The sequence below is a fragment of the Molossus molossus genome, unplaced genomic scaffold, assembly GCF_014108415.1.
Source record: "Molossus molossus isolate mMolMol1 unplaced genomic scaffold, mMolMol1.p scaffold_m16_p_11, whole genome shotgun sequence".
Lineage (NCBI taxonomy): Eukaryota > Metazoa > Chordata > Mammalia > Chiroptera > Molossidae > Molossus > Molossus molossus.
This window is the reverse complement of record NW_023425346.1, coordinates 102661229-102687937: the sequence shown is the minus strand read 5'-3', so window position 1 is coordinate 102687937 and position 26709 is coordinate 102661229. Positions and strand designations below refer to the sequence as shown.

Below are 26709 nucleotides of genomic sequence, written 5' to 3'. Positions count from 1 at the left end.
GTCTGGATTTCTCTTCTCTTGGATGCTGAAGGTTTCAGTCTTCTGCTACTCTGTTTAGGCCTAGGGTGTACCTATATCTGGGCCTTTAATACATCCTGTGACTCATGTTCAGACTTTTCTCCAAGGTCATAGAGTCCTGAGTCCTCCTAAGGACAGATGCTTCCAGAACGGGATGGGCTACGTAATTTGTGGGTTCCTTCTGAGAGTGGAGCCCCGGGAAGGCTCATGGGTCACATGTCCGTGAGGCTAGCCCTGCTCCAGAAAGAGACTTTATATGTGCTCAGCTGCCACCCCCTTGTCCTGTCGCCCTGGTTCGCTTCCTACCTCTCCAACAGCAATTTCTCAGCTCTCTTTCAGATTCTCTTTCTAAGACGTAACTGCGTTTCCCCTCCTCTACCCACAGGACAAGTCCTGTCATTTCTGCCCTCTGCTCACGCCTACAAAAAGCCACACAAGATCTCCTGAGCATGTAGGCTTGAGGCTGCTGCGTCTTACATTAAAAGCACAAGAGCGAATGGAGCCCATAGCGGGGAAGGTGCAACTTCAAGTCAGTTGTTGGTTCTGCAGCTGCTGTTACTCTCCTTAACAAGAGAAGCTGCATGAAGGATTCTTGCCACCACCGTATCAAAGGCAGAAGCAGCAAGTCGCCGGAGCTGGATCACCTTCATCCTCTTCACAACGCGGTCGTCCCTGTCCCTTGGACAGCTGGAACTGCACCGCACACCTGTCAGAGGGTGTGTGTGCCGGGGCCACCTTTCCAGTGTTCATCACTGTGAGCGTCTGCCTTGTGGTGACAACCCAACCTGACAAGACCTAATAAACCAAGTAAGAAGATGGGTGTCCCTAGGGGACTGGTAATGGTGGTGTTTTCTCTGCTCCAATTGGAGCTATAAATAAATCTAGATAGAATGAACGAAGAGGCACATGGGAATATTCTGACATTGTAATGTTCTTGATTTTGCCGCAGGTTAAGCTATGGGTTTCATGCAAGGCCAAACAAAATCTCGCTAGGATTTTTAACAGGACAAAAGAAATGTTTTAATTCGCCTAGAAGCATTGTTGTCTTCTGCTAATACAGGAGTAGTTCCTATCAGACCAATGCTTTCACAGGTTATGATGAAAACTTCTTACCAACACAAATGTTTTAAGGCTGTCTGAAGGCACTAGAAAGAAAACAAAACCAGCAGAAACCGAGGGGGAGGAAGGGACAGCAGATGACATGAGAGCGGACAGTGGCCAAAGACCCCGGTGGAGTTTCCCTGCCCCTCTGAACACCCACCTCATGGATGTCCGCCCTCACCCACTGCCCAGCTCCTCCCTGTGAACGGGGAGATTATCTGCAACTCAGTGTCTCCATGGGCCAGGTGGCCAGCACCTCAGTCAGCCCGTCACCCCAGGGAACGCGCACGCTCTGAGGCCGTGGTGAGAAGCCCACGTGTGTCTTCCACGGCATGGTGTGTTTCCTCGGCAACCCTGCTCGCATCTCCAAACTGTCAGAGCCGATTACAGGGCACCAGTTACCAACCCCAGGAGAAGACACAACTCCCTGGAGGGCAGTGAGGACCATCACTGTGCCAGCCACCAGGGACAGAAGACCCAACCCCTCTGCCCATTGCGTCTTGTTATGGGAGTTGCAAGAACACAATGTAGTCGCTCACTGGACGTAATCGCTTTGCTTACATGGGGAAGAGACAGAGTGAGAACAGTTTCCACAGTGACCCTCCACGGCCAACAGGTCCCTACAACAGCGGATACAGAGTGGTTCACCCACATAAACCCCTACGGTGCAGCAAAAGAAAGACCCTGTCCCCTCCCCTTGGAGGACAGATATCACAGTGGGGTTGGCCATGCGCCATGTGACCCACACGCTCCAAACACAGACACGGGAGCATTCTCTGAGCCTGAAACAGAAAGACATTCCCACACGCAGTGATAAGGCGGCACGGGCTCTTGGTGAGCAAGACTTCCAAGCCCAGGGCCCACCCTCATGAGGCGAGTGGCGTCAGAAGACCGAAGGGTGAGGCTGCCTTTCCCAACACCCGCTCTGATGGCTCCTTGCAGGACGGGCAGCCGCAGCCGGCGCCACATCCCGCCCCTAGAACTCATTCTCCAGTGCTCAGACGCTCCCCGCACAGAGGCACGGGCATGGCAGGACACATTCCGAGCAGGTAGAGGACTACATGACTCGGGAAACGCACGGAGCTGGCGAGCGAGCCGACTTCCTGGAACATAGTGCCCGAGCTGGGGGCCCGAGAACAAGGGAAATGCCTTGTCCTCCTGTCTCACACACTGGAGGGCGGAGCCCAAATCAGGGTGGCGGCAGGGCCACGCTCCCTCTGAAGGCTCTGGGGGGTCTTTCTTCGCCTCTCCAGTGCCTGGGCTTTGCGTCCTTGGCCGAGCTTGGCTTACACGTGTCCATCTCCTCCCTGTGTCTTCGCGTTGTCTTCCTCTGTATGTTTTTGTCTCTGTACCCAAATTCCCCTTTTTATAAGGACACCAGTCATATGGATCAGGGGCCACCCTAATGACCTCATGTTAACTTGTTGACCTCCTCAAAGATTGTTTCCAAAGAAGGTCACACTCCAAGGTGCTGAATCTTCGGACTTCAACATATCTTTTTTGAGGGGGTCTCAAATCCACGGGCCTCGTGTGCCAAACTGGGGGCTTGAGCTTTCTCCTACAGACTAGGACAGCCGCCGAGGATGGTGTGGTCTGTTTGGCTGTGTGTTCCTGAACTGTTCCTCTGCAAAGAAGTGGGGAGTGACTGAGAGGGGCCAGGCTGGACCCCGGGAGCCCTACTGGGGGCCTATCTGTGAGAGGCAAGGACCCAAATCAAAGCTGCCACCGGGGACACTGGCAATAACTCAGATGTTTGTCAGCTGATGAGTAGGGACATAAAGTGTGGTGGATCCATGGCATGAAATATCATTCAGCAATTAAAAAGTAATGCTGCAGCATGGATGACCCTTGAAAACATTCCACTAAGTGAAAAAAGTTGGTCACTTTATTCTATGATCCCATGTGTATGAAATGATCAGAACAGGCAAATCCGTGGAGAAAGATTAGAGGTTGCCAAAGGCTGAGGAGAAGTGTTCACTGATGGTGTGCGTGCGTGTGTGTGCATGCATGTGTGTGTGTGCGTGTGTGTGTTGAAGGGGGTGACTGAAATGTTCTAAAAATGATTGTGGTGATGGTCGCACAGCTCTGTGAATATATAAAAAACCATTGAGTGAACTTTAAATTAATTGCACGGTATGTGAATTACACTCCGTATAAAATAACCCACTTAACTTCATTCTCCTTGAATTATCTAAATTATTAACCAACCAGGTTTCCAGTTTTTTAGATACTTGTGTTTAATACTATTTTCTAAACCTTGACCCGTTCTTGCATTTAGCCACTCTGTGGATAATTACTCAGCCACAGAAACAGTGCTGTCCAAATGTTCCACACGTCTGTTAATCTGCAAGATAACCAGTCATAAAGGCAAACACCGGGTTTGGAAAGATAAACCACCTGTTATAGGAATTGTGGACATTGGCCTAAGTCACGCATTTTTAAAAGTGCCTATTAAGAATGACTTGACAATTTTGGATTTGGTTCCCTGACTTGCTTAGAATTCAATACTCAGCTCAACCAATACATGAGACTGCAGCCTGAGACTACTGCTCACAGGGGGAAGAGGTGGGCTCGGGTGGGCGAAGGGGGCTTGCTACCCCGCACCACCAGCTCAGGGCCCTGCCGGGTAGAAGTCACTGAGAGTCGCTTGGAATTTATTCAGCTCAGCATTTCTCAGCTCCAGCACTAGACGTCTTTGGGCCAGATAATTCTTTGTTGGGAGTGAACTGGTGGGTGTTTCTTGTGTTTCGTGGGATTTTTAACAGCATTCCTGGAGTTTACCTACTAGATGATAGTGCCACCCCCCCCCCATTGTGACACCAAAAATATCTGCAGATATTATCCCCCAAAGATCAAAATCGCCCCCATTTGAGAACCACTATCTAGATGATTCTGGAGCATAAGAGGAAAAAACTTGGGAACAGAAGAGCTAGTACTGAGGAATTGGGATCTGGTTTTCCAGGGAACTGCTCCCCCAAAAATGCTGCGAGAAAACAAGTTGTTTCTATCACCTCACAGAAAGTGTCGGCCTGCGCTGAGCTAAGGTCCAGAGAAGAGGGTCACAGGGCCTGGTTTCCTCTGACAGCCCGCAAAGCTCTCCCTCTCTCTCTCTCTCACGCACTTTTACACGCTGCCCACGAGATCCTCAAACAACCCTGAGACAGGTGAGCAGACGTTGTTGGCCCCATTTTCGGATGAGGAAGCAGAAGTCCAAGGCTTGGCGTCCAGGAGGAGGCTGGGCAGATCCGCCGACTCATCATCAGCTGTCTGGCTTCCTCTCTTGAAGCAGCCACCTTGTGGGCAATCAGGTGACCTCAGGTGGGAGGGTGTCAGGGAGAGGGGACTCTCCTGCCTCTGCACCGGGCTCAGCTGGAGAAACACCGGTCTGCTCCTCCACGTGAGAGAGCCAGCTGCCTCCCGCGTGCGGGCCTCCATCCCATCGTCCCCCATCTGCGCTACAGTGACAGTGCTCAAGTCCTGTGAACTTGGTCCTCCCTGACAATCACCATGACCTCCTGAGACTTCCCTTTTCACACGTGGAGAAATGAACACCCAGAGGTCAGCTGCGTTCCTCGGCCACACAGCCGGGTTCGAATCCAAGTCTCATAGCTCGTATTCTGCTAATGTCATGGGGACAAGGGAGGGACCCCTGGAGCCTCAGGGGAGAGAAAGCTGGCCCTTCTCTGGTCCAGCTGAGGCCAGGCCGAGCTCTCCTCCGTCGCCTGCCACAATGCAGGCTGGGCAGAGGGGATGCGCTGGTCCAGGAGCCTGAGCTGGGGCCAGGACTTGCCTCCAAGGTCCGTGTGACCCGGACAGGGAGATGAGAAACCTGTCCTTTCAACGCTTGGAGCGTTTCTCTGCATCGGAGGTGGAAGACACTAGGACTTAGCTCTGAATTTTTTTGTTCTAAGAACTCCTTCTAATAATGGGATGTAGAGCTAGAATCACTTCTAGGACAGAGATGTTGGAACCTGAGCCTCCATAGGACAAGAGGTTAGCCAGTGGACAGACAGGTCCTGACTAAAAAGCAAGGACATTGGAGAGAGTGTCCCAGCACCTGGCCAGGTCTGGAGCACCCGAGGGCCGAGGGAAAGGCCCCTGCGACAGTGTGGCACAGCAGAACTGCTTTGGCGCCAGGTGACAAGGTGCACGGGGCTGGTGAGGCGGCCCTGGACAAGGCAGGCATAAGTGGCTTCAGAATACCCAGGGCTGCCCAGGGCACAGCCTCTGGGGGCTGTGCACATGCCGGAAAGGGGGAGCAGTATGTGTTTGAAGTTAGGCCAGTGGTTCCCTGCAAGACGGGCTCGCTGACTCAAAAGGCGGACTGCACTTCGCCGCTATTCATTCGAAGCTCTTGGGTTGGTTCTGAAGTTAAATGTGTTTCCAAACTTTTAGTAGCCACTTACATTGTTTACGTCATGTGTTACCTGATCATGCATGACGTTTGCCTGCTAAGGAATGTGGGGTGTTTGTTTTTTAGCTATAAATCAGGCATTTATTTTTCCTGATTGATGATGTATCTTCTTTTTAAAAAGAGTTATTCAAGATGAAATCAGAACGAAACATTTTAAAGCGGCCCATCCAGCGGCATTTAGTCCCTTCCCATTGTGGTGCCCGCACCACCTCTGACTCCAAAACACTCCAAAGTGCACGTTTTTTTCATAGTGTTGAAATGGTCCAATTATTTGGCCAGAGAAACTTGATTCTGATCACTGTAATTTAATTTTTAGCAATTGCACATACCAATTGATGCGCGCATATCGTACCCCAGCATGCTCTCTGTGCCCCAGCATGCTCTCTGTACCCCAGCATGCTCTCTGTACCCCAGCATGCTCTCTGTGCCCCAGCATGCTCTCTGTACCCCAGCATGCTCTCTGTGCCCCAGCATGCTCTCTGTACCCCAGCATGCTCTCTGTGCCCCAGCATGCTCTCTGTGCCCCAGCATGCTCTCTGTGGTGCCGAGCGGGGATGGCCAACGAGACCCAGGTGCAGGTGGAGTGCAGACAAAGCTTCATGGCCCCGAAAGCACATTACTCCAGTCTGGTTTTACAATGTGACTCAGTACAACTCCTCTTCACGAGAAAACATCCTTGGTACAAAGGTACCCAAAGTGCTATTTCTTCTTCTTATGCCACATGTTTCTTATTACACTTCTGCTCTTAACTTCTTAATTAAATGTTACTGACATTCATGCCCTGTGCTCCCTGGACCTCGTCCAGTGATGCTCATCACCCCTGGTCCTGCTGCTCAAAGCTAGTGTTTACCGTGTTAACAAAGAAATTGGCAGATGTTAAAGAAGGCTGGTAAGGGGCTTTCGGACCTGTTTGAGGCTTTCCTTCGGAGGAAAAGATGCATGGGAAAAGAGAATTCTGGTGTGAAAGGTAAGTGACCTGAAGCCTTTCAAAGGTGTAAACATTAAAACAATAACCAAAAAAATAACTAAATAAACCCAAACTCACAAGTTTTTATTTGCCAAAGTAGCACTCGGTCCCCTTTCCCCATGTGTCAGAGGGTATCTATAAACACTTGCTTTAGGTCAGAGGTCAACACACTCTCTCTGTGTAGGTTTAGATAGTAACTATGTAGACTTAGTGGGCCACACTCACTTCTGTCCCGTAGTTCTTATTGTCTTTTTTAACATCCCTTTAAAAATGTAGAAACCATTCTTAGCTCTGGGCCATATAGCAACAGGCGTCTGGGCCGATTTGGTTCGCCGGCTGCAGTTTGCTGACCCTAGTTTAGGGCCTGGGGGAAAAATCATGCCACAGAGTTGAGAAAACAGGTTTTGACCTGGACTGTCCTCTTGGTCAAGCCTTCACCTGTTTCTTCAACAGGGAAGTGTAGAATTTGGCCTGGAAACTTTTAAGGCTCATTCCATGATTCTGTGACTGTCCCCAGATTACCCAGCTAAAGATATCTCCTGCTGTTGCCAGGCAAGCCCGGTCTCCATCCAGAGCCTCTGCATCATTCAAAGCCTCAGCCTCGGGTGTCCTCCACCCCCCTCCTCCCAGCCTGGCACCCCCTCCTTCTGTCCCTGGAGGAGCCACACCAGTGAGGGAAGCCGAGCGTGAGAAAACAAGGCAGTCACAAAGACATGAAGCCACCCACCTGAGACAGGACCCCCTTCTTCTTACAGTTGATCCCTCCGATGAAGACCATGTTGGGCAGGACTGGCCTGGGATACTCCAACACAAAGTCGTATCTCAACAGCCAAACGGAGCCGTTCTGATACAAGGTGGGTAAGTGCACCTCTCTCTTGAGGAGGTGCGCTGCCAGGTCTTCGTACTTGGAATACAGAAGGTAGAACACAAGGTTCTCCAAGGGGTTCACGAGGAAGTTGGCCACCCGCTGGAAGAAGGTCATGCGGTCCGAGAACTGCGTGTAGCACCTGGGAATGTAGGACACAGGGTTCGGGCTGCGGCTGAACGCGTGCTCCAGGGAGCAGGGGAAGCCCCGGAAGAGGTACACGGAGGGCAGGCGCAGGTACTCCGCCAGGATCACCCCGCAGGGCATGGCCGGGTCGGTGAAGAGCACCTGGAACTGGCTGTCCCGCAGGAAGCGCAGGGTGGCGGCGTCGCTCAGGAGGCTCTGGCAGTTGACGAAGCTCATGCCCACGACCCTCATGTTGTTCCTGTACTCCACCAGGGCGGCGGTCAGGGCCGAGCGCTCCGCGAAGTGCCCCTGCCCGAAGGAGCGGAACCGGCCCCGGAGCGCCTCCTGGTCGTAGGGCACCGCGTACGTTTTTCGGGTGTAGTGTCGGGATTCTTTCAGGAGCAAATTGACTTCTGGCACCAGCACCACGATGTCGTGGCCCCTGGCCCCGAGCGCCTCAACGATCTGCTCCATACTGAGCCAGTGGCTTCCATCCTGGGGGACCACCAGCAGCTTGTCCCCCGGAACGACGGCCCAGAGCGCGGACAGGAGGACCGCTGCCGCCGCGCCGCGCACCGGGCAGGCCATCCGCCCGCAGTCCCCGCCGGTCCCCGCCGGTCCCCGCCGGTCCCCGCGGGCAGACAGCGGCCGGGCGCCCCGCCGTGTTCCCCGAACCACTGTTCACAGCCTCCTCCCCACGCTCTGACACTTGCCCTTTGATGTGCAAGAACCTGAATTAATATTTAACTGGTTTTAAGCACACAGGTGACTAGGCTTCTTGGCTTCCGCCTGGCTTCTGGGTTGAGTTTTCTCTGTGTCCGCACCCACCTGCCCGGCTCCCAGCTCAGGACAACCTGCCCCTCTCCTGAGCGCCCGCGGTGACCCTGTGGGGCTCCCCTGGCAGCTCTCCCGCGGGAAGGGAAGGTGAGCAGATGCCATGATGTGAACAGCACCGAGGACCTGCTTGCCCCAGACCTGGTCACCACAGCGGTGGCCGCATGGAAACGTAGGCACGGAGGAGTCCGATAGGACTTCCCACGCCCTGCTCCCAGCTGTACCACTGTTCTTGGGGGTCTCCGTCATGTCAGAAGATAGAACCCACCCTCGCTCGTGTGCTCTGACCCCACACCTCCCACCCCCAGGTGAGATTAGGAAGCTAGAGCCGGCGGCCCTTCCCAGCTGTGCGCCTCACCACCCTTCACCTGCCCGGGGAGGGGCTGCACGAGCCCCTCCCCCAGGGGCCGTGAGAAGGACCTGTGTGCAGGTCCCTGGGAGGGGCTCCCTCTGGGTCTGGCTGGGCAGCGTCAGTCTATGTGGCCTGAAACTGAGGGGCACTGTGGAGGTCAAAATGTGCTTCTGAAACACCTCATGACCCTGCACTGTGACTGCAAGAATTATAAGAGGAGTGAAGGGGACAGAAGAGGAGGCAGGAAGAGAGAGAAGAAAATGTCGAAATAGGACAGGATGGGCTTCTAAAACGGTTTCCATTGTCTCCGCTACCTAAGGCCACTGCAACAGAGCACCACACTGTGGGTGGCCTGAAACACAGACTTATTCCCACCACCAGGAGGCCAGCAGTCTGAGATCCAGGTGTCAGCAGGGCTGGTTCCTTCTGAGGAGCAGGAGGGGGGCCTGTTCCAGCCTTGGGCCTGGCTCCTGGGGTCTGCGGGCCAGCTTTGGTGTCCCCGGGTCTATAGAGCCTCACTCCATCTCTGCCTTCACTGCCGTGTGGTGTTCTCCCTGTGTGCCTGCCTGCGTCTAAATTTCCCCTTTGTATGAAGACACCAGTCAGATTGGACTAGGGTCCACCCTAATGACCTCATTTAACTTAACTGATTACATCTGCAAAGACCGCATTTCCAAATAAGGTCATGTTCTAAGGTACTGGGTGTTAGGACTTCAACACAGCATTTGGGGGGAGTACAATTCAACCCTAACACTCATCCATCATCTTATGCAATACAAACCCCAAGCTGACTATCCTTCTACAGGGGAGAAGCTGAGGCTTGCCGCCTATGGAAGGACATTTTTTGGTAACTTGCGCCGCTTTGGACAGAAAAATAGAATTGGCTACTTCTAGGTCAGCCATTCTCAACCTTTGGTCTTAGGACTCCTTTATACTCTCAGTGCGCGAGGCCTCCCAAAACTTTTGTTTGTGTGGGTAACATCTACCCAAATGAACTGTCCCAGAAATTAAAACTGATACATTTAAAAAAATACTTCCTCATTAATTCAAGATAACATGAATATGAGGACCTGAGTAGACACTTCTCCAACAGGACATACAAAGGGCCAGGAGACATATGAAAAAATTCTCAACATCACTAATCATCAGAGAGATGCAAATTAAAATGACTATGAAGTATCACCTCACACCTGCCAGAATGGCCACCATCAACAAATCATCACACAACAAGTGCTGGCGAGGGTGTGGAGAAAAGGGGACTCTAGCACACTGCTGGTGGGAATGCAGACTGGTGCAGCCACTATGGAAAACAATATGGTGTTTCCTCAAAAAATTAAAAATGGAACTGCCATTTGACCCAGTGATCCCACTTCTAGTAATGTACCCTAAGAAGCCTGAAACACCAATCAGGAAGAATATATGTACCCCCATGTTCATAGCAGTGCTATTTACAATAACTAAGATCTGGAAACAACCCAAATATCCATCAGTAGATTAGTGGATAAAAAAGCTATGGTACATTTACACAATGAAATACTATGTAGCTATAAGAAAGAAAGACCTCTTACCCTTTGAGACCACACGGAGGAACCTGGAGAGTATTATGCTGAGCCACACAAGCCAATCAGAGAAAGACAAGTACCACATGATCTCACTTATTTATGGAATATCATGAACAAAATAAGCTGTCAGTCAAAATAGATCCAGAGACATGGAAGCAGGGAACAGACTGACTAACCTCAGAGGGAAGTGGGTAGGGGGGTGGGAGGGAAGGGATAAACCGAAGAACTTATATGCATGTACGCACAACCAATGGGTACAGACAGTAGTATGGGGAAAGCAGGAGGGGGTGGGAGCAGGGAGGAGGGGGTCAATGGGGAAAAAGGGGGGACATATGCAATACTTTCAACAACAGAAGAAATAAAAATGTATGTTAAAGAACGAGAATAAACCCATTACAAGTTAACATCTTTTCTGAAAAACAACTCTATTTCCCAAAACAAAATACTATTTAACTTTACTGCAAGTCCCTTTAATGTCTGACTTCACAGAGGACAGAGGCTCTCCTGTCTGAGTGTACACTTACTCTGTTGTGGTTTTGTACATCGTGAGGTCTATAGAAAACTCCCCAGTACCACCGTGAGAAAATGAGAGTGGAAAAAGCAAATAACGTCCTAGTACTATTATGGAAAGAGTTTGACCTCCCAGACCCCTGAAAGTCTCAGGGATCCAGAACACCCCTTGAGAATCGCTTTTCTAGATCAGGGGTTGGCAATTGTTTTTCCGTAAAAGCATAAATAGTACATAGCTCGGATTTTGTGGGCCATTAGGTCTTCTTGGCAATGACTTAGTTCTGCTGTTGCACCAAGAGAGCAACCAAAGGCAACACTAACACATGGGCATGGCTGTGTTCCAATCACTTCTATTCATAAGAATAGGAAGCTGGTTAGGTTGGCCCGTGGGCGGTAGTTGGCCAAGCTCAGCGCCAGACGGTGATAAAAACCAAGGTGTCAGCACCTCCCTGCATGTCCACATGGCTTGCACCCTCCCCTTAGTCCAAGTTCACTCAGTGTCACCTCAAAGAAAGCTTCTCTGATGAACCCATTATCACATGGCCCAGCCCATCACTCTGAAGCCTGGCTCCCTCCTAATTTACCTTCATCCCTTTTGCCACCATGTAATCTGTTGCTTATTATTATGCATTTCCCCACCTGGAATGAGAGCCCCTGAGGGTAGGGACTATTCTCTGCTCCTTCATTCTCCACTGTATGCCCAGTGCCCAGAGCAATGCATGGCACACAGCAGGCCCCCGATGAAAGTTTGCTGAATGACTGAACTCACTTTGTATTTTTCTATTTTATTCTCACTTTTTTTTCTTTTTCTTTTTTCTTTTTTGAGTCGTGAGGGTTCACACATGACACAGGACATTTAAGAACCATGTAATCTTTTTTTTTGACCAAAACCAATCAATGACACTATGAGAGCTTGACGTAGGAGCCAGAAAGCCTGGTGTCAGGTTCCAGCCCTGCCACCCAGCCAGAGGGGTGACCCATCTCCTGATCTTAAGGTTTCTCAACTGAGGCCCAGGGAGAGGTCACGTTTGTCCCGTCTGATTTATCACGTGGCTGAAGGAGGTCCAAGAGAGCAAGGGATATGGGAACCAGGCTGCCCCAGTGAGAGGCGGTTCCGGGCATGGCTAGAGCAGACTTGCCCACAGCTAGTCACGCACAGCTGAACTGGCACGCGAGGTTCTGCCCTAACCCGTGCCTGTTGGCTCAGGAGGCGTGCCGGGACTGGGGAAGGAGAAAAAGCTGGAGGAACAGGATAGAAAGACCATCCCAAGCACAGGGCTGGGCCCAAGAACACAGCCAAGATGAACACTCGCTGCAACCTAATTAAAACTACAATTAGGGCTCACCTCACACCTGCCGGAAAGGCAACCATAGGGAAAAAATGTCACTGCAGCCTCTGGGGCCCAGGGGCACCAGGAGGGTTTTCTACCTACAATGTCTCAGAAGAGACATAAAATTGGACTTCCACTTGCCTGCATTTACGACAGCAAAACCCTAGAACACAGGGGTGAAGGGGGCAGAGCAGCCTGAGCTTCAAACATGAAAGACCTCACGCTGTTGGGCTTCGCGCTGCGCCCACTGTCTGCTCTGCTTGGTACAACCTTCCCCCAACGCCTCAGGATTGCTCCACGTCCTGCAAAGCACCCCGTTATCAGTTCTCTTCACACCCTTTCGTTTTCTGTCAAAGTACGTTTCGTATTTGTAACTGATTAATGTCTGTCTCCCCACTGGATGGCAAATCGTGCACATGGAAGGCTCTCAACTGATATCTGTTCAGTGAAGAAACTTTCATGTTCAATAACCAGAAAAGAGTCAACTGTTATTCCAAACCAACAAATGGCATGTCCATCGAGTGACTAGAGGCCACGGGGTGCAAGTCAAACACACCCTGGCAAACTCCACAGATAGGACACTTCCTGAAAAGTCTCCAGTGGACAGAGGGAGGCAGTCAAGTGTAAAGGTTGGGTTCTGCATGCAAGAATGTTCCCAGCAGCATCTTCATCATGGCCAAAAAGTAAAACAACTCACCACGCATGGACTGATGAGTGAAGAAACAAAATACAGTATAGTCATGCAGTGGACTATTATTCAGCCATAAAAAAGGATGAAGGACCTATACATGCCACATACAACACAGGTAGACTTTGAACACTAAGTGAAAGAAGTCAGTCATAAAGGACCCTATATCACATGATTCCACTTGTGTGAAATGTCCAGAGACAAAGTAGATTCGTGATTGTTGGGGTAGTGACTGCTCGTGAGCATGGGGTATCATTTTGGAGCAGGAAAAATGCCCTGAGATTAGACAGTGGGGATGTTTGTTTGCATTTATGAATACACTACGGGCCACTGAACTGTATGTTTATAAAGGGTGAAAGTTATGATATAAATTATATCTTAATTTTTTTTAAAGAATGTCTGCCTCGGCCAGTGTGCCTCAGTTGGTTGTGGGGTGTCGTCCCATGCACTGAAGGGTTGCTGGTTCGATTCCCGAGGACATATGCCCAGGAGGCAGCCCATCGATGCTTCACTTTTGAATCAATGTTTCTCTATCTCTCTCTCCCTCTTCCTTCTTCTCGCTCTAAAAATCAATTTTTTAAAAAAATTTTAAAAGAAAAGAATGTCTGGGTTCAAATCCTGGCTTCCCCACGTTCCAAAGGCATGACCATGGGCAAGTCACTCAATCTCTCTGTGCTTCAATTCCGTGATCTGCAAAAGGGGGTTAAAAATAATGCCGCCCTAAGCTAGCCTTTGTTCCATTTAATTGGTAAACTCTCCCTACCGGACAGTCCACCCTTCTGAGGGTTAAACAGCTCCTGGGAGGCTCCCAAAAAAAGGAGAATGTTGACGTCTGATCACGGTTGTTTTTTGTTTTGCATAAAGCCTGATCCTACAGTTAATGTTAATATTGTGGAGGTTGGGCCCTGGCTGGTTTGGCTCAGCAGGTAGAGCATCGGCCTGTGGACCAGAGAGGCCCGGGTTCGGTTCCCACTAAGGGCACGTACCTCAGTTGCAGTTTGTCCCTGCCCCAGTTGGGGTCCTGTGGGTGGCAACCAGTCGATGTGTGTCTCTCACATCAATGTTTCTCTCTCTCTCTTCCTCCTTCTCTCCCTCCTGCTCTATCTGAAGATAAATGCAAAAATGTCCTTGGGTGAGGATAAAAAAATATATATATATAGTAGCGGTTGGAAATAATTGTGCTGGAATATGCATGTCACCCACCCAATGATGGCTGTCACTGGTTTTTTGTCATGTACCATGCACTCTAACATGCATCATCATATTTAATCTGGAAAGAGCTCTCTGTGGCGGTACTATTGTGTCGCTGTTTCACTTATTTTAGTAACTGCAGTTCTTACCGAAGTTCACATCGCCGCTAAGTGTCAGAGCTGGAGTGTGGGAGAAGTCAGGTTTGGACGGCCCCAGAGTCTATGTGCCCAGACACTATACGCACCGTCTCCTGAAGCCCTCCTGTGTTTAAAGCATGACTCAGGGTACAGCTTCACTGCCCCCTTATTAACTACCAACACCCACCAATCACGAGGCAGCCAGGGGGATGCCCTTTCACGGGGCCCCCTTTCTTGGGCCAGCATTCACGGTGAGGAAGAGACACAGAAAGGAAAACCAAGGGTGGGAAAGGAGATGGAGAAGGGAAAGGAATCGAGAGAAAATGTAACAGGGCAGCTGCAAAGAAGAGGGATGGAGGACAAAGGAGAGGAGAAAAGTATGCAAAAGGATCATGGGAAATCCAGAGTCAAGTCTGTATCAGCTGGGTCATCTTGCTCCTTAAGATCTAGATGAGATTGAGCCAGGATCCATTCAATGTCCTGTCCAGAGTCTCAGGCCCTTCCCAGTCAGGGTTACCTTCCAACTCCTGATCCCCTTTCTATGTCTTCAGGATATTCTATTTCAAATCAAACATAAGACTCAGTCCCTTGTTGCCACACTCCAGTCACAACTCCAAAGGCCAGGCTGTTTCAAGTAGCAAAACTTTTATGAAGATCAAAGGGCCCTAAGGTAGGAGGTGTCTCAACGCAGCACAGAGAAAACTACACTAAACCACACACCTGACCCTCTGATTCCTGGAAGTCCTCTCAGCCACGAGCGATTTCTCACATGTCACAGGACTCCTTACAGACCGGTCTCCTCTCTCCCGTCCCTAACTGGGAGCTCAAAGGCAGAAGCAGAAGGAAATATATAGAAATTCGAATATGATAAAAATGCTTTTCAATTCAATGGGTGAAGAGTGGATTGTATTATTAAATTACATCAAGACACTGGACAATCCATTTAGAAAAATAATAAAGTGAGATCTGTGTATTTCTATGTAAAGTTCTCATTGTAAAAAATAAAACTATTGATTGGAGGAATTAAAAACATTAAGACATAGTATGGAAAATATGTTCATATGTCCCAGGCTTGGAAAGACTTCAACAAATTGATATTCAGAAACCATTAAAGAAAAAGTTAACCAGATTAATGACCCACAAATTAAAATCCTGTATGACAAAAAAGGAAGAATGGGCCAGGAAAAAATATTTGCAACATAAATAAAAAGTTAAGTGTTAATACTCCTAATACGGAAGAAACTTATATCGGCTATTAAAAGATAAATAGCCCTCAAAAATAAGGATGAAGAATGTGAATACATAATTCACAATAGAGCAAATGCAAATGACCAATATATCTATAAAGACTTAAGTATCTATGTAGAATTAATTTTAGCAAAAAGATTGGAAGTTGAAACACATCTGAAGCTGGAGATGCTGTAGATAAACTAAACTCTCATCTGCTGTTTACCAAAGTGTAAGGCTGTTCGATATTTTGAAAGTCATTTGTCCAGTGTGTAACATTTGCATAGCATTAAACCCAGCAACCCTGCTCCTGAGAACTCTGGCCTCCTACAATAAGAGCAAGATTGTGGAAATAGACAAATGTAAAGAACTTTTTTTTAAATGTTTACTACAGGCTTACTTATAAAAGGAAAAGGTAAGAAAAAAGCTTAGCTCTCAATCAACATTGGTTACTTGAATGAACTGTGGTTCATCCAAAGTAAAGATCTGTGTGCGACTCCTGAAGAGACTGTCACACATTTGTGTGCAACGGCTGTACAAGGTCCATGCTGTATCGGCAGGAAGAAAACGTATAGAACGTGTTCAGTCTGATACTAGATTTCATTTTCATAAAATGAGTGTGCAAATTTACCTTAGCTGTATGCATATGTGTAAAATAATTGCAGAGAGAGAAAAACATGCATACAAAACTCCTAAGAACATTTCCCTAATGGGGTAGCACTGGATTAACAACAACAAAAAAAGGTTTAATGTCCTATTGTGTTTTTCAGTATATTTCGCAAAACAATATAAAAAAGTGCAGCCTGGAAATTATATTCTCAGCTGTATACAGATGATTATCAAAGAGGACAGCTTTATAAAGCACACCATTATAAGAACGGACACAAAGCAATGTGCTGAACGGGGAAGGGTCCCAGATGTGACCAACGTGAATTACTAATCACGCTTCAGTGAGGAATCTGCTTTGCTTTCTCGTCCACACCAGACTCTCCTGAGCTAAAGGAGGGGCAACTCACCTGTGACAAGGGCTTCCTCGGGTGGCAGTTGATGCCACCAATGAAGATCATGTTGGGCATCACAGGTCTGGGATAGTCCAAAACAAAGTCACTTCGTAACAACCAAACGGATGTGTGGCTGTAAAGGTCATATGCTGTGACAGTCGTCTGGAGGATCTCAGAGGCAGCTTCCAAACCAACTTGGAGAAGATAGGCACAAAATAAACGTTCCTCCCAGTGGAGAATGTGGTTCCACACTCTTTGCCTGAAAGTCATGGCATCCGAGAACTCGGAGAGAAATCTCGGAACATACGAGAGAGGACTGGGGCTCTGTGTACCTTCTTCAAGATAGTGGCAAAACACGCCCCTGCTGAAGACCACAGACGGGAGGGAAAAATACTTGGCTACAATTAAGCCACACATATCAAAAGGATCTAGAAACACAGCATCAAAAGAACTATCTTCTATGTATTTTATTAATTTTTTGTCATTGAACAAATGCCTACAATTGGAAAAAAAGTATTTAAGTACGTCGTTTGATGGTTTCATTATTAAGGAAAGCCTATCTTGAGCCCGAGTTTTCCATTGAGAGTCAGTGAAAACCTTGAACTGATGACTCAAATCCTCCAGAGTGTAAGATGTGGAATAAGTCTTGACAGTGTAATTGGATGATTTTCCCTGGCGCCAACTCACCTCTGGCCTGACCACAACCACCTCGTGCCCTCTGTGGGCGAGTTTCTCCACAACAGCATTCATAGTGAACCAGTGGCTCCCATCCATGGGTATGACCAGCAGCTTGCCTGCCTGGGCAAAGCCGGGTGCCAGCAGGAGACACATCCATAGAGGAAGGAGGCCCGTCCACACCGCAGGAGCCATTGGGGAGCAGCAGCCCGGAGCAGCCCAGCGGCCCAGATTCCAAGCTCGTGTGATACAGTTGGCGGAAGTACAGGCACTAAACCTGCCCGAACGGAGGGCGTGTATTCATATATTCATTATGAAGCCCATACACTCATTGCCAATGATTTACACGTGAGAAGATATTGAATAATAGGTTTGTTTTGCAGGTGAGAACAATCTTGATCTTTGCCTGGAAGGACGCTGTACTCTGTACTGCGATGCCAGTTTGACACGGAGAATCATTAGGCAATAACTTCAGATGCTGAGTACTCAGGTCAAAAAGAAAGTACATTTCAATAAAGCTGGTATTTTGGGAATTTGTCCCAAAGGAACAATTGGATTTTATCCTCAGACTATCAAAGTCTCTCTGCCCAGAAGAAGTTGACATCTGAGGTTCCAAGGCAAGTCTGGCAGACCCTTGCCTCGGCCCTCTGGCAGTGGCACTATATTCTACAGGCGTCTCCGCAGTGCCCACTCATTTCCCTACCCTCCGAGGCCTCCTTACGGGTTTATAGAAAAATGACAAACTGTGTTTTGCAAATCTTGCTGTAAATCAAATCCATTCTAAAATTCAAATTTTACTTTAGAAAAAAATGAAATACTGGGAGAAAATGTTTATGGCGCATATATTATGTCCAAAATATAAAGAATTCTCAAAATTCAATAATGTGAATAAAACAAACACCCCCCCTTCCAATTTTTAAACATGGGCAACGCTTTGAGCTGATATTTTACCAAAGAAAAATATAGAGATGGCAGAGACATAAAATGATGCTCAACATTGTAAGTCATTAAGGAAATCAAATTAAAACCACACGTTAATTTACACACCTATTAGAATGGCAAAAATTAAGAAGACTGATCATACCAAGCGTTGCCGAGTGCACAGCTGGGGGATTGTACAATGGTTTGGAGGTTGTTTTTAAAACATAAACATGCGCCCTGGCCGGTTTGGCTCAGCGGTTAGAGCGTCGGCCTGCGGTCCTGAGAGACCCGGGTTCGGTTCCCGCTAAGGGCGCGTACCTCGGTTGCAGTTTGTCCCCGGCCCTGGTGGGTTGTGCGGGTGGCAGCCACTCGATGTGTTCCTTTCGCATCGATGTTTCTCTCTCTCTCTCTGTTCCTCTCTCTCCCTCCCACTCTACATGAACAAAAAAAGGAAAAATGTCCTCGGGTGAGGATTAAAAAAATAATAATAATAATAAAACATAAACATGTACCTATCATACACGCGAGGCATTCTATTCCTAGGTATTTACTCAGGAGAAAAAGAAGCATAATTCTTGTATTGGTCATATCTTTTTTTTTACATTATGATGTTTCCTTGTCTTAGAAAACCTCTGGCTGGGGAAAGACGGCCCCTCCTCGGGCGACCCCATATTACACACAGCAAAGGGCCGGGCAGCGCATGCCTCCGACACGCAAACTACCCAGTCTGAACACACTGGGGGCCTGAACCATCCCAGGGCCAGGGACCAGGCAAGTAGGGGACACCCCTATAGCTGACAGCCTGCTAAAATATTCTCACTAGCAGCCCTAAGCTGTCTGTCCTGCCCTGCCCTGCCTTTTCACAAAACTCCAATCAAGGCCTGGCCCAGGCTCCTTCTGCCTTCTGACCAGTCCCGGTGCTGCCCCTTCTGGCCCTGCTTGGCGTGTCATCCCTCGTGTCCAGGGCTGTGACTCTAACAAACTGTCATCCTGAGCCTCTCCTGTGTCTCCTCTTATGGCCACACCTAACAGACACCACATAAACAAATACAGACTAATTCTGTACAAAAACTTGTGTGTGACCATCCATAGCAACTTGATTTGAAATATAAAAAGCTGGAAACAGTACCAATATCCATCCACAGGTGAGTGGGTAAACAAGCTGTGGATTACCCATACAGTTGAGTACTTCTCAGCTATAAAAGGAGTGAACTTCTGATACATGAACAGCAAGGATGAATTTCAGCATAATTCTGCAGAATAAACTACGCCAGACAGAAGAGTCCATACTGTGTAATCCCAGTGTTGTATTTCTTTTCCTTTTTCTCTCTCTTTTTAAATGCTGATTCCAACTCCTCTCAATAAATTTGACAACCCACTAATAAAACATGACCTTCAATCTGAAAGGTTCTTGTTTATGGCATTTGAGTACAGACTGCATAACAAATAGATTAAGTAACACAGCACAGATAAAGAAACAAAACTACCAGTAAAACTGCAAGTTTTTCAGGCCAGGGTCATGGTTTCGCAAAATCCCAGTTTTTGCAGAAGGAATCATGAACCTTGAAAGAGTTGGTCCCAAACTATTACTGCTTGCGGGGGTGGGGCCCACAGGCATCTGGGGGATCACTTGAGATTTCCAGCTCGGGTGGGCCTATGGGGATGGTGTCGTTCTATTTAATGCAGAAGGCCCCACGTTATTTAAACTTGCAGCGAAAAAGTGTTTTACAAGACTACTTAAAATGAAGAATGGTTTTGTGCCCATCCATCACCTGGACCTGCTTTCTTGTCAACTCGGCCATTCTTTAACCACCTCGGAAATATGCTGCTTCTTCTGTGGACATCCCAGACTTTTGGGGAGCTCTTCCTTATAACAACTCAAAAACTGCTCCCCTGGTCCTAATTTATTTGTTCTGACCATACAGATCACACTCTAATAGCATTCGAATGGTACCTCACTAGCTTCTAAAAGTTAGTATATGCAAAACACAACTCTTGCGTCCCCACCTGAGCTTTCCTCCTCTCCCAGGATGGCTCGGTAAATTGTATGTGCAGCTACCTGGTATTTCAAGTCACAAAGATGCAAGGCGTCACTCGCCCATAGCCCCTGCAGTCACGCGGTGTCAGTCGGGGGTCCATCAGAGAGGGGGAACCACCAGAGATACCAATAATGAGGGGTTTACCATAGGGACTTGCCCCGTGTGGGAGCTGGTTGAACAGATCTCTGTAAACAGTCTTTGCCTCTGCTGCTAGAGCGTAAGGACACCAGGGTGGGTCTCCTGGAAGGGTGGATGGGTGTGCAGAAGGGAAGCGGGGATCCTGCGGGAGAAGCTGGTGCTCTTCCTCACAGAGCTGAACAAACACCTGCCCCAGGGGTGGGAGAAGCTGGAGGAGGAGCCAGGGAAAGCAAGGGCGGTGGCAGGTCCAGCTGCTGCTTCATGTCAAGGGGGTGAGACTGCAGAGGGGTGCCTGTCTCAAACTTCTGTGTGTAAGAAAACAAAAATGGTTCCTGCAATTTCAGGCAAACAGGTCTCTGTCACTAACCCTAATCAGAAACTTCCAGGGAAAGGCACTCTGGGAAACAAAATTCAGCTTAGTCCAGTTGACACAAAGCCACCACATGATCAAATCCTCTCCTGTCTTCAAAATAGATCTCACATCCGCCCGTCTCTCTATTGCCACTGACATCATTCCACCATCATCTCTTCTTTGGACTCCAAGAACAGCCTCCTAAACTGCTCTTTCTGCTTTTACTGTTGCCCTGTAGACAGAAGCCAGAGAGGTCTGTTCAGACGTCAGCCACTATGCTATCTTTCCATAACACCACTGAATGGCTTCCCATTGCAATCAGAAAAATATCCTCACCTTGGCCAAAACATGGGTGAATCCAGCTCCCATCCACGTCTTTAACCAACCTCCGTGTGTTTTCCCCACTCATTCAAGGCCTCCTTCCTGCATCTGGAACAGGACAGTTTCTTTCCCACCTCAGGACCTTTGTTTGCTGTTCTCTCAGCCTGGAGGGGTCTCTCCTGGACTCTTTATACGCCTCCTCTTTAAGAAGTTCTTCTCTAAGAAGTCTGCTGGGAGGCCAGCATCAGAACAGCCTCACCCCCATTTACTGTCACATTCCTCTTCTATTTCCCTCAAGTTACTTATTACTATGGCTACCATCTAGCCTTTTCTTACTTTACTCCACTAGAAAGCTAGCTCCATGAATGTAGAGACCTATATCAGGCAGATTAATATTAAATCTCAAGCTTCTACCCCTGTGCCTGCTACTTAGTAGACACTCATTAAATAAATAAAAATGTTTATTAAATGTTCATTAATGAATAAATGCAAAAATAAAAAGCAACTCATCACTCTTTTTTTTTTTTTTTTATCCTCACCTGAGGACATTTTTCCATTTTCTGTTCAGATAGAGTGGGAGGGAGGGGGAGAGAGAGAGAGAGAGAGAAAGAAAGAAAGAAACATCTGCGTGAGAGGGACACATCGAGTGGCTGCCACCCGCACGACCCAGCCAGGACCGGGGACAAACTGCAACTGAGGTACATGCCCATAGCAGGAACTGAACCCAGGTGTCTTTGGACCGCAGGCCAACACTCTAACCGCTGAGCCAAACCGGCCAGGGCAACTCATCACTTCTTCCAGGGAACTACTGAACCTAGATGACTGATCCAGCCCTTCCTTGATCTTTTCCTTTTACGAAGCTGATTTTGCATCTGGCTTCTCCTGATTCTTGTCATGGCCACTCTCGGGAATTTCCAGGGCAGATGCACTCATTTCTGAGACATCTCAGGCTCCATGCCAACAATCGTTCTGGTTTTGGCAGCCCAGGTCCTGGTGGAGCTAACCTTCCGGTGCTCGTTCTTAATCAGGGAACGGAAGTCGAGGAATATCTGCTATTTGGCGGAGGGGGATGAAGCATAGTTACAAGAAGAAGCAAAGGGCAGAAAGAGGAGCAGCAGGCTAGCATGCCATGGAGCCAGGGAGGAGAGTCATGAAGAAGAGGCTGCCAAGGGGCAACGGGCCAAGTCAAGACTGATGAGAACTAAGAACAGACTATTCGCACTGCTATTTCCTACTCTAGCCCTTTGGCCTCCTAGCTGGTCCACCGCCTCCGGTTCTTTCCCTCCCAACACCTCTGAACATTCCAGTCACAGGAGTCTCCCTCAAGTGTTCCATCTCTAAATGCTTCCGGTTGGCGTTGGCTGGGCTCCTGCCTTGCAGCTGTTCTCAATGTCTCCAGCCTTTAGCTGAAGTCCAAAAGGTTTTCTCTGCCTCTCTCATTCATTCCGGGATGGAGGCTAGGGTGGATCGGGAGATGCCAGGAGTGGACTCTACATACATAAGGTATTGAAACAGTCCCCTAAAGGTAGTCAAGTCCTCAAGAGAGGATGATTTTGAGGTTATCTTTAGCATATTCTTGTGCATGCTACTTAGAGTTGGTGCAGACAAAACACTGAGGATATTGGAAAGGTTCCAGGTTACGTGGAACATTTTTTACACTGGAAAATGTCTTTGAAAGTGCATGGCCAAGTTGACGCCCTACGCAAATGTTTCCGTCGTTTAGGTAACTTGCGAATTAGCCAATCTTACAAAAGACAAGTGATCTTTGTGTACCCTAGTGCAACTAGTGTGGGTTGCATACAGCCAGAAGTATCCACCCTAAATGTGAGTGAAAGAGTGGCCGGCTGACCGAGAGGACCCGCAACCCGCGACCCCACGAGCTGACGGGGAAGCAAGCACGCCCTTTCCACCCCGACTACCGAATCTCCTGGCAAGCGAACTACATTGCCCATAGGGCCACGCGCGGCAGGCCGGCGCCCCCGCGGGGCATCCTGGGACGAGTAGTCCACGTGTTCCCTCAATCGCTCCCGCTCAGGGGCTGCGGGAGACGCGCCTGCGCCAACATGGCGGTGGCTGCTTGCGGCGCGTCCGTTCGCCTCCAGTGTTGGCCGGGGTGGGGGTCTGGGCTTTAGGCAGTAAGTGGAGCTGGCGGCCGGGTTCTTGGGAGGGACGTGGGAGGCGTCGGGAGCGTGTGGGCGGCCCGGCCTGAGGCGGGGGAAGCGGGGGGCTGCCCGGCCGGCCCTGGACGCGGAGTTCTGCGTCGGACCTCTGCCTCCTCGCGCCCCTGGGCCCGGGGCGACTGGGAGGGCTTGAGGGCCTGGCCTGGGCCCGGAGTGGGAGAGGCAGGGGTCCGGACCGCGAAGTCCGGGTCGGCCTTCCGAGATCCATTTCTTGTCCTTTTCGTCCGAGGAAAGCGAGGATAAGGGAAATAATGGCATCTCGGCGTTGCCTGTCCCTTCGGAGCTGTGCGGGGGCGGCTCCTTTCTGGGCTCCAGGGGGCCCTCCGCCGCCTCAAGTGAGGTCCCGGGCCGCAGATCAGAGGGCCGTGCGCTCAGTAGTTTGAGCGGCAGTGGACCTCCTCGGACGCTCCAGCTTTGGGGCCCAGCACGTAGCAGCTGTAAAGATTCATTGGCTCCGTTTAATTCAGTTCAGTGTCATCATCTGGCACAGGGAGTGCGCGCATCAGAGATCGTGTTTCCCTTTGGCAGTGCCAGTGTGCCTTTCTAAAAACAGCTGTCGCTCCGTGTGGGCCAAGCCCTGGGCGCTGCGGAGTACCCTTCTCTAATTAGGTCACCTGGTTGTTTAAGTGACTGTGCGTGATAGGTGGTGTCCCGCTTCAGCGATAAGGAACACGGGTGAAGTGACTTGCCCAGGGTTACTGAGGTAGGGTGTAGCAGGATGAAAAAGTCAGGTCCTGCCCTGGCCCGTGGCTCAGTGGTTAGAGCGAGCGTCGGCCCCCGCGCCACAGGGTCGGTGGTTCTGGTCACAGTCAAGGGCATGTACCTGGGCTGCAGGTTGAATACCCCGCCCCAGCGCGGGAGGCAACCGCTGCGTGTGTGTCTGTGACCTCGGTGTTTCTCTCTCCCGCTTCCCTCCAGCCCACCCACTCTCTCTGAAAATTTATGAAAGAAACATATCTTTGGGTGAGGATTAAAAAATAAATAAATAAATAAAAATCCAGGTCCGGATGCCTCCAATCCCCACCATATGTACTTTCTCGGTCCTTGGGAGGACGCTCAATTCAGAGCCACACCAGCAGGCAGCCATGTGTACTTGCTAAGGAAGGACTCAAAACAGATACTCCCAAGTGTAAGATAGGGAGGTGTGGGGAAAGTTTGTTGTAAAAATGAGAGCATTTTATAACATGTCATATTTTTTTAAAGGTAGTATTTAGTTTCACAATGTTTGGGGACTTATTTGAAGAGGACTATTCCAGTGTATCAAGTAATCAGTATGGAAAAGGGAGGAAATTAAAGACCAAAACAGTGGAGCCACCTGCTCCTAGAGAATTCACCAATTTAAGTGGAATCAGAAATCAGGGTTACCTCAATTCTCTGCTTCAGACGCTTCATTTCACACCTGAGTTCAGAGGTACGCTACATTGCATGCATTTGATTAGTAATGTTTCCTCATCTCTACATGTAATTAATTATGCAAGATCACAAAGAGACGGTATCTTAAAGGTGTATTCGCAGCATGTGTTTATTAATGTAATTCGTAAAGTGGTAATGTGAAGCTTAAATTATCTTAAGTATATGCTATGTAATCAGTAATGTTTAGTAACAAAATAAAAAAGGCATCATATTTTATTTAATTCTTATAATTTAAAAGGCAACATAAAGACAATTTTTTCATGAGTGCTGGACTTCATTATTGTTACACTGTATATTTGAGTTTAAAATTTTTTTCCAACAACAAAAAAAACCCTGGCTGGTTTGGCTCAGCGGTTGGAGCATCGGCCTGTGGACCAGAGAGGCCCGGGTTCGGTTCCCACTAAGGGCACGTACCTCAGTTGCAGTTTGTCCCTGCCCCAGTTGGGGTCATGTGGGTGGCAACCAGTCGATGTGTGTCTCTCACATCAATGTTTATCTCTCTCTCTCTTCCTCCTTCTCTCCCTCCTGCTCTATCTGAAGATAAATGCAAAAATGTCCTTGGGTGAGGATAAATATATATATATATATATATATATATATATAGTGGCGGTTGGAAATAATTGTGTTGGAATATGCATGTCACCCACCCAGTTATGGCTGTCACTCTTTTTTTGCCACGTACCATGCACTCTAACATACATCGTCATACTTAATCTGGAAAGAGCTCTCTGTGGCGGTACTATTGTGTCGCTGTTTCACTTATTTTAGTAACTGCAGTTCTTACCGAAGTTCACATCGTCGCTAAGTGTCAGAGCTGGAGTGTGGGAGAAGTCAGGTTTGGACGGCCCCAGAGTCTATGTGCCCAGACACTTTACGCACCTTCTCCTGAAGCCCTCCTGTGTTTAAAGCATGACTCAGGGTACAGCTTCACTGCCCCCTTATTAACTACCAACACCCACCAATCACGAGGCAGCCAGGGGGATGCCCTTTCACGGGGCCCCCTTTCTTGGGGCAGCATTCATGGCGAGGAAGAGACACAGAAAGGAAAACCAAGGGTGGGAAAGGAGATGGAGAAGGGAAAGGAATCGAGAGAAAAAGTAACAGGGCAGCTGCAAGAAGAGGCATGGAGGACAAAGGAGAGGAGAAAAGTATGCAAAAGGATTATGGGAAATCCAGAGTCAAGTCTGTATCAGCTGGGTCATCTTGCTCCTTAAGATCTAGATGAGATTGAGCCAGGATCCATTCAATGTCCTGTCCAGACTCCTGATCCCCTTTCTATGTCTTCAGGATATTCTATTTCAAATCAAACATAAGACTCAGTCCCTTGTTGCCACACACCAGTCACAACTCCAAAGGCCAGGCTGTTTCAAGTAGCAAAACTTTTATGAAGATCAAAGGTCCCTAAGGTAGGAGGTGTCTCAACGCAGCACAGAGAAAACTACGCCAAACCACACACCTGACCCTCTGATTCCTGGAAGTCCTCTCAGCCACGAGCGATTTCTCAAATGTCACAGGACTCCTTACAGACCAGTCTCCTCTCTCCCGTCCCTAACTGGGAGCTCAAAGGCAGAAGCAGAAGCAAATATATAGAAATTCGAATATGATAAAAATGCCTTTCAATTCCATGGGTGAAGAGTGGGTTGTATTATTAAATTACATCAAGACACTGGACAATCCATTTAGAAAAATAATAAAGTGAGATCTGTGTATTTCTATGTAAAGTTCTCATTGTAAAAAATAAAACTACTGATTGGAGGAATTAAAAACATTAAGACATAGTATGGAAAATATGTTCATATGTCCCAGGCTTGGAAAGACTTCAACAAATTGATATTCAGAAACCATTAAAGAAAAAGTTAACCAGATTAAAGACCCAAAAATTAAAATCCTGTATGACAAAAGAGGAAGAATGGGCCGGGAAAAAATATTTGCAACATAAATAAAAAGTTTAGTGTTAATACTCTCCTAATACTGAAGAAACTTATATCGGCTATTAAAAGATAAATAGCCCTCAAAAATAAGGATGAAGAATGTGAATACATAATTCACAATAGAGCAAATGCAAATGACCAATATATCTATAAAGACTTAAGTATCTATGTAGAATTAATTTTAGCAAAAAGATTGGAAGTTGAAACACATCTGAAGCTGGAGATGCTGTAGATAAACTAAACTCTCATCTGCTGTTTACCAAAGTGTAAGGCTGTTCGATATTTTGAAAGTCATTTGTCCAGTGTGTAACATGTGCATAGCATTAAACCCAGCAACCCTGCTCCTGAGAACTCTGGCCTCCTACAATAAGAGCAAGATTGTGGAAATAGACAAATGTAAAGAACTTTTTTTTAA

The 26709-nt window shown here is 48.3% G+C and overlaps 3 protein-coding genes across 4 annotated transcripts in view; 1 reads left to right on the top strand and 2 right to left on the bottom strand.

The window, feature by feature from the left end:
• LOC118625301 (UDP-glucuronosyltransferase 1A1-like) overlaps nucleotides 1–8079 on the bottom strand; it is a 40134-nt gene extending 32055 nt beyond the window's left edge. Inside the window, exon 1 of the mRNA XM_036254161.1 lies at nucleotides 7228–8079. Coding sequence (XP_036110054.1) covers nucleotides 7228–8079 — 852 coding nt within the window. The remainder of the gene's footprint in view (nucleotides 1–7227) is intronic.
• Nucleotides 8080–16270: 8191 nt separating this feature from the next.
• Nucleotides 16271–17194, bottom strand: LOC118625067 (UDP-glucuronosyltransferase 1A7-like). Its single transcript, XM_036253364.1, has one exon. The coding sequence runs from the start codon at nucleotides 17192–17194 to the stop codon at nucleotides 16271–16273; it is 924 nt and encodes a 307-aa protein (XP_036109257.1).
• A 5634-nt stretch (nucleotides 17195–22828) lies between these two features.
• The window catches only part of USP40 (ubiquitin specific peptidase 40), a 90720-nt gene continuing 86839 nt past the window's right edge, over nucleotides 22829–26709 (top strand). Inside the window, exons 1-2 of one of the 2 annotated variants that reach the window (XM_036254071.1) lie at nucleotides 22829–22905; nucleotides 24154–24310. In XM_036254071.1, the coding sequence (XP_036109964.1) occupies nucleotides 24172–24310 (139 nt within the window). In that variant the 5' untranslated portion in view covers nucleotides 22829–22905; nucleotides 24154–24171. The other variant, XM_036254075.1, reaches the window with a different exon arrangement.

Bases quoted from the DNA above. Each gene is read 5' to 3' on its own strand.
- LOC118625067 (XM_036253364.1), bottom strand. From the start codon at position 17,194: ATGGCTCCTGCGGTGTGGACGGGCCTCCTTCCTCTATGGATGTGTCTC.